The sequence below is a fragment of the Mesoplodon bidens genome (genome assembly GCF_964165515.1).
Source record: "Mesoplodon bidens genome assembly, chromosome: 4".
Lineage (NCBI taxonomy): Eukaryota > Metazoa > Chordata > Mammalia > Artiodactyla > Ziphiidae > Mesoplodon > Mesoplodon bidens.
Genome location: NC_138160.1, coordinates 128,629,771 through 128,645,454, shown reverse-complemented (window position 1 = coordinate 128,645,454; position 15,684 = coordinate 128,629,771). Strand labels below are relative to the sequence as shown.

The 15,684-nt window shown below is 50.9% G+C and overlaps 1 protein-coding gene across 1 annotated transcript in view; it reads left to right on the top strand.

Moving 5' to 3' along the window:
• The first annotated feature begins 874 nt into the window (after nt 1–874).
• The window catches only part of CSF1R (colony stimulating factor 1 receptor), a 29,541-nt gene continuing 14,731 nt past the window's right edge, over nt 875–15,684 (top strand). Inside the window, exons 1-6 of the mRNA XM_081233602.1 lie at nt 875–1,044; nt 4,991–5,248; nt 5,683–5,967; nt 7,648–7,784; nt 8,457–8,616; nt 12,820–13,006. Of these exons, the coding sequence (XP_081089728.1) occupies nt 996–1,044; nt 4,991–5,248; nt 5,683–5,967; nt 7,648–7,784; nt 8,457–8,616; nt 12,820–13,006 (1,076 nt within the window). The 5' untranslated portion in view covers nt 875–995. The remainder of the gene's footprint in view (nt 1,045–4,990; nt 5,249–5,682; nt 5,968–7,647; nt 7,785–8,456; nt 8,617–12,819; nt 13,007–15,684) is intronic.

The window sequence follows — 15,684 nt, the reverse complement described above, 5'->3', positions numbered from 1 at the left end:
TCAAAACACTTTGCTAGAACACAAATGTATTTACAATATTTATATATCTAAGTAGATGGAAAGAATGATCATCTTCCTAGATCAGTGTTATATGGATTTGTTTGCTTGTTTGTTTTGTTTTGTTTTTTAGTTTCAAGAAGTAACTTTATAACCATGTGAATCGAAATAAGAAGTAAAATACTAAGAGAATCAACTAAAAGGGGTAAACACAATTGCCTCCAGGAAAGGAGGGGGCAGAGAATCTAATCTTCTTAAGAAATACAGCAGCACAATTAGGCTCTTTGTAAAAATAAACTTAATTAATCCACAAAAAGAAAGTTCTTCAGCCAGGCTGCCTGGATTCAAATTCCACCTCTACCATTTGGTAGCTATGTGACCTTGCGCAAGTTTACAGTGTTTGATCTCCGTGAACCTCAGTTTCCCATCTGGGAATGATAACAGTACCTACTCTATAAAATTTTTGTGGGAACCAAAGGAGACAGTGGAATGTAAAGGGCTTGGCTAGTGAGTGTCCTGTAAGTGGAAGCTTCTTGATGCTATTTATTATCAGACTTGTCCAGACCAACCTAACTTCTCTTTCAGCTTAGCAAGAGCCACCTGGTCACTCTGGAGACCCCCATTTGTGCAGTTGACTGCCTGTCTGACACTGGGCATGTTTCTTCTCCCAGGGCCCCTCGGAGGTGGCTTCAGAAGGGCCTCAAACTTAGCCAGTCCTGTCCCAGACTCTAACCCCTCCCCCTGGGGGTCATGGCTCTGTTTTTTTTTTTTCTTTTAAACAAAGATTTCCAAACTCTGTGGTTGCCTTGCCTAGCTAAAAGGGGAAGAGGGGGATCAGCCCAAGAAGAAGGAGGAAGAGGAAAACAAGACAAACAGCCAGTGCAGTGGAGAGGAACTCATGTCCAGTTGTCCTGATCCCTGCAGAGCAAGTGTCCAGGAATCTAGCTCCCTGCCCACCCCCAAGCCCTGCATTGGTCTGCCGCCTTCCCCCAGAGGCCATGGGCCCAGGGACTCTGCTGATCCTGTTGGTGGCCACAGCTTGGCACGGTAAGAGCACACCTGGAGCCTTGGGGGGTGGTGGGGGGTGAAGGGGATGTGACAGAGAGGGCTCCTGTGGAGGGACTCTCTAAACCCCTGCCCCTCACTGGGTGTCCCCACTTCATGCTTCCATCTCCCAAGCCCTGGGCTGCAGATATGTGGGTGTCTGCTTTGGAGAGGCAGTGGGGGGTAAAGAGGGTACGAGTGGCGTGGAACCAACCTGACCAAGGCTGTGGATCCGTCCCAGCTCAGATGTTGACTGTCCGTGTGTCCTGAACATGTCCCTGATGCTCTCAGGGCTCTTCAGTGTCCACTAAATAGTCAATAGCAGGTTGTTGGGGGCGGTGATGGACTAGACTAAATGCTTTTCAAACCTCACTGTGCATCCAAATTCCCCAGGGATCTTGTTACGGTGCAGATTCTGACTCAGTAGGTCTCAGATGTGACTTGAGATTCTGCATCACTAACAAGTTCCTAGGAGATGCCAATGCCCCTGGTCCAGACCTACACTGAGTAGGGAGGCCCCAGAGAACCCCTGATGGCTCTGCTGGTTCTGCCATCCTGTGAATCACTAGGCAGGATCTGACTGGGAGAGGCCTGAGAGGCAATGGTCCTTCCTTGGGTGGCTTGGGCAAGGGGTCAGGAGGAGACCTAAGAGGCTAGCCTCTCTGGCCCAGGGCTCAGAAGAGGTAAATTTGGGAGGAGAGAGTACAGGGCAAGAAGCTTGTCCGGAGGGAGGACAGCGAGGGTCTCCTGGGCTAGAGCTTTCCCAAACACAGGCTGCTGGGGCTCAGGATGGAGAGCTGTGGGGCAGACCCCAACCTAACTCCATCCCTCTGGCAGCAGCAGTGATGCAGGATCTCCATCTAGGAGGGTGCCTCACTGGAGGTGAGTGGCTGGGTGCTTGGCTTGTATCTACAGCTGGCCCAACAAACACATTAAATTTTATTGCTTATTTGGAAGGAGCTCAGGGAAGGATGGGGACTGTGGGTGGGGTGGGAAGGCAGGCTCAGCTCTGGCCTCCCCACCGTCCTGGGGCTGCAGGACTCTGGGGAGTAGGTGTGTCTGGTCCCTGATGAGGAGATGGCCCACTGAAGGTCTTTTTCTGGCCCAGTCCATCCCGCTGGGCTTGCAAGTCTGTTCTCTTTTGTTGAGATGTAATTTACACACGGTAGAAAGCACAGATTCTTAAATGTACATTCGATGAGATGTGACAAGGGTACACACTTGTGTCCCCACCAACTCAGTTAAGATAGAGACTATTCCCCTCACCCTAAAAAGCTCCATGGGTTTTATTTCACTGCTTTGTCCTGTCCTCCTGCCCAGAACCTGCCTGTGGGGGACTGTTGGAAGGTGGAGGGGCTATCCAGCATCTAGCCTCAAAGGAAAGAAGAGATGGGGACAGCAGGGTGGAAACCTAAGCTTTCAAACCAGTAGTCCAGTGGTGAGTGGCGGGGGGGCAGGGGGCTGCTGTGAGAAAGCTGGGGGACAGGTTCAGAGCACGCTAGCGACCGGGAGAGGCTCGCCAGGACCCTGGGCTGAGGAGGGAGCTCTGCCCCAGACCTTGGTGTGTGCTGTGTGTGCGTGTTTCGGGGGAGAGGAGAGGAAGTTGGGGCATATCCTGAGAGCTGATGATGGAGAGGGGTCTCCCAGGCAAGTGGGAGGGGGTGGGGAGGTTTGGGGAGATGAGATGGTGGGGTGAAGGGGCAGAAGGGGTCCGGCCCCAGCCCAGGGAGGACGGCCCTGAGCAGGCTTTTTCCTCCTGTCATCCAAGCCAGCGGTGGGGAGCTGGGGCGGAAATGGAGGGTGTCAGCCCTGGCCTGCGTGAATATTTGAGATGACAGGACGAAACAAGAGAGATGCCTCTCTGACTACATTTCCAGGAGGCCGAGGCCAGAGCTAGAGGACAAAGCAGGGGAGGGGAAGGGAGAAGGCACCTGTGAGACCAGGCGGGGGGCAGACGCAGAACACAGAATCACAGAGTCTGAGACCAGGGGATGTTACAGGCATAGGCTGTGACCTTGAAAAGTTAAAAACTTCAGCTATCAGAGTGTCAGGACCAGAGGGAAGGTTAGAAGTGTAGCAGTTGAAGCCAGTAACCCAGGGCAGGAGAGCTGACTGAGCCAGAGGCTGCGTATCACCTCACTGAATCCTCCTAAGACCTCTCAGCGGTGGGAATTGGGATTCTTCTCATTGGATGGAAGAGTAGCCTGAGGGTCAGAGGTTAAGCAACCTACCCAGTTAGCAGGGGAAAACCAAGTTTTAGACCCAGGTTGGTGTGACCCCCACGATCCAAGCTCTTTCCTATGATACAACCCTGCCTGGGGCCCTGCATGGCTGCAGCAGTAATAAACCAGCACCCAGTCTGTTGGGACTTGCCAACATCCTGCCAGAAATGATGCTTGTCCCCATCCCTGGTGGTCCGCAGCACAGGAGTGCTGGCTACAACCCCCAGGTGTTGGCTTTGGCAGTATTCACTCAATCCTTTATGCTGATCAGAAGCTCAGGCAGAGAGGCTGCGCACCTCTGATGGGTACAAAATGAATACATAAGCCATCCTGATATCATTTGACAGAGAGGATCTTTCCAACTCTGGGGTCTATGGTGAGGGCAGGGGGGCGGGGCAGTGGGATGGAAAGACCTATTTAAGAAGCTTTTGTGCAGGACGATGGAGAGTCCCTGAATTTACCTGGTGCCCTCAGGGCTAGCGTGTCCATGGCCCCATCACTGGGACGGAAGGTTTAGACTCACTAGGGGTACCTAGTGGGTCAGTGGAAGAGCCAGGTCCCACAGTCTGAGACATGCCAATGCCCAGCAGGTGGTACCCCCTGTCCTGGGAGTGAGGGGGTCTCTCCCCGTGGCCAGGAAGCAGAAGTGAGAGCATCTCTGGGAGAAGGGCTGCAGGCTGAGCAGAAACCGGGGCTGGGCCGGGTGCCAGCAATGTGTTTCCGCCTACACAGGCTGGAGGGCGCCTGGCAGCCCCTCCAAGGCCTTGAATCAGCTCTCACTTCCCTCCGCTGCCCTTATTTTAGGCCCTGGAAAAATGCTGACACTGTAGAGGCGATGGGCCTTCTTCCCGGAGGGCCTGAGATGAGTTTCAAGTTCTCTTTTCTCCTTCAGGAAAATTTTCCTTAAAAGAGATTGTCTCCCTAGTAAATGCAGCAGTGCTGGGATGTCAGGGTGGGCTGCTGGGGGTGGACTAGATAACAAACATAAGGGCTAACCTTACTGAGTATTTATATTTGGTGACAGGTGACATTCTAAAGGTTTTCCATGTGTTAAAATCTCCTGATATCTATCCCAATAAATGGGTACAATTATGGTCCCCATTTTATAAGTGAGGAAACTGAGACACAGAGCCTCTGAACCATCTCACTGTGCTATAGACCAGACGTCCAGTGATGGGAGTGGGCACAACAGAAGACTTCTGAACCTTTCTAACTCTCCTGGGCTAAGATCCTACACTGCTTTTCTTCTTCCCCATGTAAATTAACTCAGAGAACTTTGCCATGAACATTCCATTCATTTGTTTCCTCCTTTGCTTGTTTGAAGCCCCTTCTTTGAGCTAGGTGCTGGGCTTAGCAGCCGGGATGCAGCCCACTTTGTACATGAGGCTGAAGGAGTCCACTCCTGGGGAGAATGATGCAGTCATTGCCAGTGAGACTGAGGCCAGAAGCTGGGGGAGCCCCCATGGGACAGCGGCTGGGTTGGAGGCTGAGAAATCTCCCACTACCCTTCTCTCAGAGACATCAGTCCATCACAGCAGGTTTGGGCTGGGGGCCTGAGCAAGTGACCAGAGAGGGGCAGGAACTTGTTCAAGGTGATCCTGCAAGTCACAGCTGAACCCCAGAACCAGCATCACCCCTGCCAGGGCAGCACCCATCTCAGAGGCAGGGTATGGCCAAGGGGGTGTCACCTCAGGCCTCAATTCTGTTTGCCACCCCCCCATCACCAGGTCAGGGGGTCCCGGTGATAGAGCCCAGTGGCCCTGAGCTGGTCGTGGAGCCAGGCACAACCGTGACCTTGAGATGTGTGAGCAACGGCAGCGTGGAATGGGATGGCCCCATTTCCACCTACTGGACTCTGGACGCTGATGCCCCCAGCAGCATCCTCACCACGGACAACGCCACCTTCCTAAACACGGGAACCTACCGCTGCACTGAGCGTGAAGACCCCCTGGGGGGCAGCGCCACCATCCACCTCTATGTCAAAGGTGAGGACTGTGAGCCCACTCCCAAGAGGACTAGCCAAGCAGGTCCGACCATGAATGGGCAGGAGGGCTGGGCCTTAATATTAACAATCACAATAAGCCAGCTCCACATTTGCTGAGCACCTGCCACGAACAAGGACCTGTGGCAGTGCTTCTAATTTAATGTTGTCCTCACAACAACCCTGTGAGGTGGTTCTGTGATTCTGCCCACTTTCCAAAGGCTCAGAGGGGTTGAGTCATTTGCCCAAGGTCACACAGCATTAAATAGAGGGGCTGGACCTGGCTTCAGAGCCCCAAGCATCAGCTGAGCTTCCCTGGTATAGTGTGACCTCAGGCAAATGATCAGCATCTCTGAGCTTTCCTGTCACCAATGTCCAGGGACCTCTTGGCCTGGTGGAAGGAAGGCAGTTGTAACCCCGTATCCCCACGTTCCCCAGACCCTGTTCGGCCCTGGAGGGTCCTGGTCGAGGAAGTGACGGTGATGGAGGGTCAGGACGCGCTGCTGCCCTGCCTGCTCACGGACCCAGCGCTGGGGGCAGGCGTCTCGCTGGTCCGGGTGCGTGGCCGACCTGTCTTGCGCCAAACCAACTACTCCTTCTTGCCCTCACACGGCTTCATCATCCACAAGGCCAAGTTCATTGAGAGCCAGGACTACGAGTGCAGTGCTCGGGTGGACGGCAGGATGGTGAAGTCCCTCAGCATCCGGCTTAAAGTTCAGAAAGGTGTGTGGGCCGGGAGGGACAGAGAGCTGGCGCCTGGCCTGAGGGGAGGTAACGGGGGAGGGGGGGGCTTTGCTTCATTTCTTCCTTCCAATCGCGACAGAGTGATCTATGGGGCATCTACTGGGGCAAGACAGTAAGGTGTCGGGCACAGAAAGAAAGAGCACACATAAGCCAATAACTCAGCGGGCGAGGTGGTCTCAGATTGTGGGACAGGCTATGAAAATCATTGAACAGGGAGATGGAATAGTGTGTGTGGGAGTGGGGGGGTGGCTCATGGAGAGAGTGACATTTTATTTGAGCTGAAATGTGAATTATGAGAAGGTGGAAACAGCAGGTACATAGTCATGAGCTGGGAACAGGCTTCGAATATTCCAGGAACGGAAGGAGGGCCCGAAGCTCTCCCACACTCTCAGACATGGATTTCCCACTCAGTGCTGGTCTGGTGCTGGGTGCTGGGCACAGGAAGTGGGGTAATGAGCCAGGCAATGGGGCATTGTGGTGGCGGGTGCATGGGACACCTCTCTCTGGGGGGTAAAAATGCTGGTGAAGTCTCACTCCTATTCCCCCTTGTCTCTTCTGGGCTGGTGGACAGGATTCTGGTTTCTGGAAGGATTGGTATGTGTCAGCAGGACCCCAGGCTCAGAACCTGGGCTTGAGACAGGAATCAGGTGCCTGTAATGAGGCCAGGGTCAGAGCGGCATGGCTGACCCAAGGCCCTGTGCTCTGAGGCCACGAAACTGTCCAGGAAGTCAAAGGACCCCACCCTGTGGACAGAGGGAGCCATGAAGGCCCTTCCCCTGCACTTTGCAGAGAAAGTCCTGGGCTCTAGTTCGGCCATGACCCTCTCAGTGACCACGGGTATGTCCCTTAGTGTCTGGACTTTGAGGAACTGAATTAGATTATCTTTCAACAACAGCAACAGCTAGAAATATTCATTCAATTCCTACTATGTTTTAGGCACTGGGCTAGCTGTGAGGGATAGCGCCTTCATGGATCTGACATTTACTGGGGAGACAGGCCGGAGAGAATGTCAGTAAATACCAATTGTGATGATCAAGAAATCAAGCTGAAGAAATATGGGGTGGGTGGGGGGATGAGGCTAATTCAGCGAAATTGTGACAGGAGGCCTCTCCAAAGAATGTCTGAGCTAAAGATCTGAAGGATGAGAAGAGGCAACCAGTCAAAGCGTGGGAGAAGGCATTCCTGGAAGGAAGAACAAGTGTAGAGTCTCTGGGTGGGAAAGGCTGTGTGGTGGGAAAGGCAGCTGGGGGAGTGGAGGGTGGCAGGTGTCCACAGGTCGGGACCAGGGCCTGGGGAGGTGGGAGGGACTTCGGCTTTTATTCTGAGAGTGATGATGAGAAGCCACTGAATACTGTCACGAGAGAGAGGCATGATCCAATTTTCATTGCAAAGAGCTCCCTTTGGCTGCTGCGAGGAAGGAGGGAGGCCTCCCAGGTGCCTGAAGGGGTCCAGAGCAGAGAATGAGGGTGAGACTGGGGAGAGGCACTGGTGATGGAGCAAAGGGGACTTTTCAAGGTCTATTTAGGAGACAGGACTTGTCGTGGGGAAAACAGGCGTCAGGGCTGCCTCCCAGGATTTGGGATGGCAGCCTGGCCCATGGCAGGAAGCAGAGTGACAGCTCTGGCCTGGATGTTCATGGGTCCCTTGCCCTGACCTCAGTCATCCCAGGACCCCCGACCTTGACACTGAAGCCTACAGAGCTGGTACGGATTCAAGGAGAGGCTGCCCAGATCGTATGCTCAGCCAGCGACGTTGATGTCAACTTTGATGTCTTCCTCCAACACGGAGACACCAAGGTCAGTCCCTGGGGAGTCTATCCATCCTTCTGACATGCCAGGCCCTGCAGGATGCAGCCCCCAGCCCCACCTCAAGCTGGCTCTCTGGGCTGAGGGCATGGCCCAGGCCCAGAGAGGGGAGTGGACTCACCCAAGATCTCACAGCCAGTCAGTAGCTGATCCAGAGCAGGACTCGGGCTCGTGCCGCTAAATCTTGTGGGGGTTGGTGGGAGGAGGCAGTACTCCACCCCCTTGACCCATGACCTTTGCCCCAGCCTGTAGACAAGAGCCACATGTCAGCTCACTTCTGACTTAGCAAGGGGTTCCTAGGCCACCTCTGAAGCCCAGGAATGTAAGGGTCCTTTCAGAAAAACTCTGGAGAGGGGACGGAAGAGGGGCGTTTCTCAGGAGGAAATGGCATTCGGCTGCTTCTAAGAACATCCTTCCTCCTTGTGCCCGCCATGTGCCAGGCCAGCCCCGTGCCATTTGACTGCTCGGTCTCACTCACTCTACAACCCTAAGAGCATGGGGCCAGTGCCAGTCCCATTTTGCAGATGAAGAAACTGAGGCTCAGAGTTCAGTCCTTGCCCAAGGAGAGGCAGATAGTAATCCTTAAAGGCTGAGAATTAGAAACCAGATCTTTCTAATTCCTAAACAACCTCAGTATACCATTTCCATTCCTTCTGGCTGCAGCTCACCATCTCTCAACAATCCGACTTCCATGACAACCGTTATCAAAAAGTCCTGACCCTCGACCTCGATCACGTAGGCTTCCAAGATGCTGGCAACTATACCTGCATAGCCACCAATGCCCGGGGCATCCACTCCACCTCCATGGTCTTCTGGGTGGTAGGTAAGCATCAGGGTGGTGGGGAAGTGTCAGCAGGCATCCTGGGGTGAGGGGGTGCATAAGGGGATTGAGAGAGAGGGAGCTGATGGCAGGGAAGGAGGAGACATTGTTAGAACAGCTTGCTAGAATCCCCTTTTTCTGGGTCTGGTTAAGGAGCCACGACACTGACAGCCCTCCCAGGTCCCCCGCCCCCTGCCCCAGAATCCCTCCCTCCCACCTTAGAGGTCCCACAGTGCATGGCTGCATCTCATTCCAGCATCATTAGTTCTATTTGGGGATTGGTGTCCAGTAGCTCCCTCCTGGGCTTCACTGTTCACTCATTCCTTCCTTCCTTCATGCCTGGGAAACTCACGTCACAGGGACACGTGAACAGACAATGATCACCCAGTGCGGTCACGGGGGAAGCGTGGGGTATCCTGGGAACACCAAGGGAGACCCCCAAGCAAGGCTTGGACAAAGTGGCTTCTAAGCTGGGACCAGAAGAATGGAGGTGGGTTAGCCAGGGAGAGGGGTGGAAAAGGAAGGGGAACAGCACTGCTGGCAGAGGGAACAGCATATGCAAGGCTCAAAGGCAAAGAGAGCAAGAGCATCTGAGACACCCAAAGAAGCTGCCAACAGCAGGGACATGAAGGGGAGGCAGGGGTGGTCACAGGAAAGCCGTGCCGAAGGTAGTATCTGATGGCAAATTGGGTGGGGAGTTTGCATCGTATCCGGTGGAGGTCGTTAAATGTTTTAAGAGGAGAGGTATGAGATCAGATTGCACAGAGGGTCCACTGTGTGGTGGTCAGGAACCTGCACTCCTGGGGCACATTCCAACCTGGCTCCACCAATGACTTAGGCAGGTTACTTAATCTCTGTTTCCCCATCTGCAAAATGGGGCTGCTAACAGTAACTGTCTCATAGGATTGCTGTGAGAATTAAATGAATATATGAATATATATATATATTTGAAGTACCTAGAATAGGACCTGGCATACAGTAAATGCTAAGTGTGCATGAGGAGATGTTATGTGAGAAGGCTCAGCCCTATGCCTTGTGGATTGGATGGGAGACTAGAGGCTGGAGACCCATGAGGGCAGTTAATGCAGTGGTCCAGGCTAGAGGTTGCGAAGGGTGCTGGACCACGGCAGGGGCCCAGGAGAGTCTGTCATCCAGAACGATTTCAGAGAGATAATGGACCAGACTTGGTGACTGCTGGGATGAAGGGGTGAAAGACAAAGGAGCCAAGATGACTCCTGGGTCTTTGGACAGAGTGATTGGGTGAGAGGCAGCAATAGCCACTGGGCTGAGAATCCAGAGCCAAGGGGAGTTTCTTCAAGGTGGGGACAGGCTCTGAGTCATTTCAGTCTGGCCACACCTCGTGTGTTAAAAGTTATGGGAGCCTGAGGGGAGGCGGGGAGGGGGGAGCATGAGAATCGCTACCCTCACAGCACAAACAACGCATTAGGCTTACAGAAGCACCTAAGCTCTGCTGTGGGCCCATCCTACGGCGGGAGCTTTGAGGCCTAAGGCAGGAGAGGAGAACATTGAACTGTCTCCCAGTTTTGGATTCTAATCCTATCTGTTTTCTAGTGCAGACATACAGTAGTCACTCAATAGATGTTTGTTTTCCTTCACACATCTGGCCGGATACTTCTCAATGTTGAGGATACAGCTACAAATGAAAGAGATAGAAAAACCCCTGCCCACTTGGAGTTTGTACTCTTGTTGGGAGAAGACAGCAATAAGCAAAATAAATTATAAAAAAGCAAATCAGTTTGATAGGGTTTTCAGTTTAAAATAGGGTGATCATCAAGGAAGATCTTACTGGGAAGCTGACATTTGAGCAAAGACTTGAAGTGGGTGAAGGACCAAGCCATGTAGAATCTTGGAGAAGAGAGCTTCAGGCAGAGGGCAAGCAACGTTGTTGTCCATGCTCACCACATGCAAGGAGCAAGTCAGCCTGTGTGGCTGGGCTGGAGCTCAAGAGGAAGAGCAGTACAAGATGAGGTCAGAGGTGAAGGGGAAGATAGGCCAAGGTGAGGACTTGGGCTTTTCCTCTTGAGAGAGATGGGGTGCCATTGGAGGCTCTGAACAAAGGAGTGACATCATCTGACTTGGAGGTAACAAGATGTAACATGGCTTTCTGGTGCTCTGTTGAGGACTGTCTATAGGGAGATGAGGGTAGAAGCAGGGAGACAGTTAGGAGGCTACTGCTAGTCTGAGCTAGAGGTGATGGTGGCTTGATTAGGGTGGTAATGGTGGAGGTGGTGGGAAGTGGCTGGAGTTTGGATGGCTGGATGGCTGGATGGCTGGATGGCTAAGGGGAGAAGAGAGAAGAAAACAGCCTTGCCCTAAAAGCTCACAAACTCAGAGGGAGAAGACAGCTATCTAAAGGAGGAACCAGATACATGAAGGAGTGTGGATGTGGGGCCTAATGAATGTGTCATCTCAAAGGGCAGCAGAGGGTACCATGCTAAGTAAAATAAGTCAGAGAAAGACAAATATTGTATGGTATCACTTATATGTGGAATCTAAAAAAATACCACAAACTAATGAATATAACAAAAAAGAAGCAGTCTCACAGATATAGAGAACAAACTAGTGGTTACCAGTGGGGAGAGAGAAGATGGGAGAGGCAACATAGGGGTAGAGGATTAAGAGGCACAAACTACTATGTATAAAATAAATAAGCTACAAGGATATGTTGTACAACACAAGGAATATGGCTAATAATTTATAATAACTATAAATGGAGTAAAACTTTTAAAAATTGTGAAGTTCTCTGTTGTAGACCTGAAACTTATCAAATATTGTACATCAACTATACCTCACTTAAAAAAAAAAAAGCAACAGGAATCCAGAGGAAGGAGAGCTCCCTTTAGCCTGGAGTGATGGGTGGAGTCTCCCTAATGGGTACAAGTCTTGGAGAATGAGAAGGATCTAAGTAGAAGAGAGGAAGAATATGGGGTTCCTGGTGCAGGAAATGACTTGAGCACAACATCCAAGGTTGGAATGACTGTGGTGTGTTCAGGGGACATGAGAACATCGAGATGAGTGGAGAATTGTGTGTGTGTGAGAGAGAGAGAGAGAGAGAGAAGTGGGGACATGGCTAGATGGGCATAGGGAGACTTGAATGAGAAGAGCCTTGAAGGACAAGCTGAATAGTGGAGGTGATGGGGAATCACAGGGAGCTTTTTGAGCAGGAAAAACACAGGGTAGAAGAGTGAATTTTAGATTTCATAGAATTGAGTAAGAAGAGGAGCCCTGAGAGATCATCTTGTCTTTTTGCAAAGCCTTGGGATTTTAAGAGGGTATTAGAGTAGCTTCCATGAGAGGCAAAGAGAGGCTGAATGGATGGGAGTTTTTGCACCTCTCCTTTGCCTACAATTCAATCAGAGCAGCTTGATTTTAATTCATGCAACATTTACTTAGAAGAAACCAGCCAAGACTCTTTCAGTTATAGGTACTAGAAATCAACTCAAACTGGCCTAATGAAAAGAGGACTTATAGCTAAAAACCCCATGGATATGAGCTTCTGGTTTAGTTAGATTTAGGTGTTCAGGTGTGGACAAGAATCTGTTGCTTCCCGACTCTTGGCTCTTTATTTTTCTTGTGGGGCAGCACCAAGTTTGGAAACCCCAGTGGAATGAGAGCTTCTCTTTCCCTCGAGTTCCAACAAAAATCATGGAAATTAGAGTCATGGACTCACATGCCTAGCCCAGAAACCAGTCACTGGTCCCAAGGGGACAGTTTACCCTGATTGGCTGGCCTGGATCTCGTGCCCACTTTAGAGCTGGATATGGAAGCTGCATTGACTATACTACTACTGAAAAAAGGGGAAATGGGTGAGAGCGTGTGGAAAAAAAAAAAAGCAGACTTTTTTTAACTGCTAGAAAAATTTTCATGAAATTATAGCAACATAGATATATTCAGTCTCTTCATTATATAAATAAAGATGTAGAGGTGCCAAGGAGGATAGGAATTTGCCCAAGTTGTCCCAGGAACTCAGTGAAGCAGAGAAGAGTTTGGAGCCCTGGGGGTGGTGGGAAAAGAGATGAGAGAGGGCAAGTCTGGGTTATGGGCGGGGTCAATATGCCTGGCACATGGTAGGTGCTCAGGGAGGGTCCAGCTGAAAGACTGGCTCAATGGGTGGATTACTAAATGAACACACAGACTGGGGTATCTTCCCACTAATGCCAGATCTCTGTGCATTCTGCTTTCCAGACAGTGCCTACTTAAACTTGACCTCTGAGCAGAACCTCCTCCAGGAGGTAACCGTGGGTGAGAAGATCGAACTCAAAGTCAAGGTGGAGGCCTACCCAAGCCTGCAAAGTTTTAACTGGACCTATCGGGGACCCTTCCTTGGCCACCAGCCCAAGCTCAATTTTGTAACCAACAAGGGCACATACAGGTATCACCTATTAGCTCGCATGTGCATAGCCCACAGCCAGATGGAGCACTTCAGCCGGGAGTCAGGACACTTGGGTCCTATCTCAACCTTGCTGTGTGACCTGGAGCGAGTCCTTTCCCGTTTCTAGGTCTCACTTTTCTTGACTATGTAGAACCTCGATATCAGTCATCAGTGTCTGAGATGTAGAGCAAATTAGTGTATCCCTCTGTCCTATATCCTTGGAAAATCCGATGTCCTCTTTAAGAATTCTACCATTTCTTGGGGGCGTGCATTCTGATGGTCACCCAAGGTCTCTCGATCTTATGCCTCCTCTTTTGTGACTAATCCAAATGCAGAAGACAACCCCCCATGATGTCCACTCATAGTCACACTCCTAATAGCGATCACACGAGGTATCTGCCACATACACAGGTTTGAGGAATAGAGGGAATTAACATCTCAGTCACAGATACATCAGAAGTTCTTTAAAAGCCTGTGGTCACCCACCCCTGAGAATTTCTCACCAGCTGTGCCCTTCTCCACAGGCTCAGAGCTCTTCTTATAGAGTGCCACGTGACTCTGCATTCTCACGCCTCTCCACTCCCAGAATCCTGCTTATCCCACATGCACAACATTTTAGAAATCTCTTTTTCTTGTCTCCTGTGGACTCTGTCCTCAGGGTCTTACTTCCTCATCCAAAGTGACCTAACCAGGTAGTTTTCTAAACAAGAGAGTTTCTTCCCCAAGGAGGAACACTGATACCAAGTGTGAAAATAATAATTTCTTTACCCTGTTCTATTTGAATGAGAGAGTACAGCTCCATCAAGGACAGCAAATATGTGGTGTGCGTGTGATAACTTCTCCTCCCACACTCGTGACAGAGACCCCTAATTCTTTTTTTTCTTTTTTTTTTTTTTTGAGGTACGTGGGCCTCTCATTGCTGCGGCCTCTCCCGTTGCAGAGCACAGGCTCAACGGCCATGGCTCACGGGCCCAGCGGCTCCACGGCATGTGGGATCCTCCCGGACCGGGGCATGAACTCGTGTCCTCTGCATCGGCAGGTGGACGCTCAACCACTGCGCCTCCAGGGAAGCCCCCTAATTCATTTTTTTTTTTTTTTTAAACTTTTTTTTTTTCTTTTTAAATTTTATTTATTTATTTATTTATGGCTGTGTTGGCTCTTCGTTTCTGTACGAGGGCTTTCTCTAGTTGTGGCAAGTGGGGGCCACTCCTCATCGCGGTGCGCAGGCCTCTCACTATCGCGGCCTCTCTTGTTGCAGAGCGCAGGCTCAGTAATTGTGGCTCACGGGGCTAGTTGCTCCGCGGCATGTGGGATCTTCCCAGACCAGGGCTCGAACCCATGTTCCCTGCATTGGCAGGCAGATTCTCAACCACTGCGCCACCAGGGAAGCCCCCTAATTCATTTTTGAACCCTTTCCTAATTCATTTTTGAACCCATCCTGCCAGACGCAGCCTCAGAATCCTTCTCAACACAGTCTCTAGGCTATATTTCCATTGTAACTGGCTCATGAGAGGAGACCTGTTTGCCATCCCTGGGCTAGATAATCCCTAGACATCTTCCAACTCCCAAATTCTCTGGAGTTCTCTTTCTAGCTCCAGAAGCCCAAACCTCTTTGATTCCTGGATTCTTGTGTTGTCGATCATCAGAATCAACAAGGATGTTCCCTTGTCCTTATCTTCCTCTTCCCAGTTCCCTTCTTGTCCTTTCTGGCCAGGATTTCTAGCTTCCCCTCGTCTAAAGCAGAAGTTCTGAATCTGGAGTCTGCAGACCCTTGGAAGGAGGCTGGTCCATGGTTAGGTTTCACGGGTTTGTAAGCAACAGGGACACTGTGGAAAGGAACCAGGGAGATGCCCTCAAACATAGTAATCTGGGGCCATTCAGGACAGGGCAGATAAGCGTGGGCACCAAGCAGCCCACGTGATAGGTGTGTTCATAATGGTGATTCTGACTCATGCAAAAAGTTAAATTCTTTCAGTTTAAGAAGGAGATGTTAGTTATCTCAAGAACTGACACACATAGAGGGGTTCTGTACACCCAAGTCCTGGCTGAGTGAGATTGCTCTTTGAATATACCATGGGGTTTAGTAATGGCTGCAGATATTTTCCAATAAAGAGACAAGTGCCTACAATGAGTCAGGCACTCTATCAGGCACTCTGAATACATATCCCTTTAGTCCTTAGGTTGAGTGTGTGGATTAATTACTGTAAGTGTCACCCTTACAGAAAAGGAAGCAAAGGATCAGAGAGGTTAAGTACTTGTCTAAGGTCACACAGCTAGGAAATGGCAACATTAGGACTTGAGCCCTGTTCTCTGGAGCCCATGGCTACATCCTGCCTCTCTCCCCTCTCAAAGCCCCTCTTGGCAGGGTTGGCGCTTTAGGGATGCAAGCTGACCTGGGTGCTGGCATCTTCAGCAAGCATTGTTTAGCCCAGTGATGGTGGTGAAAGTAGGTACATTCACTGGGGCCTGTGATATGCCTCCCAGTGTTGGCACTTTACAGACATCACGTCTACTAAACCTCAGAACAAAAGCACTTTACGGATGAAAGAAGCAATTAAGGGAATCAGATTGGGGGTTTTTGCATGTCTCAGGGGCACCCAGCCTGGGTACTTGGCTCAGCCAAGGCCTTTGTGCCCCGGACACTTTACCAAAAATAAATCCCTTATAAGGTGGTTGTC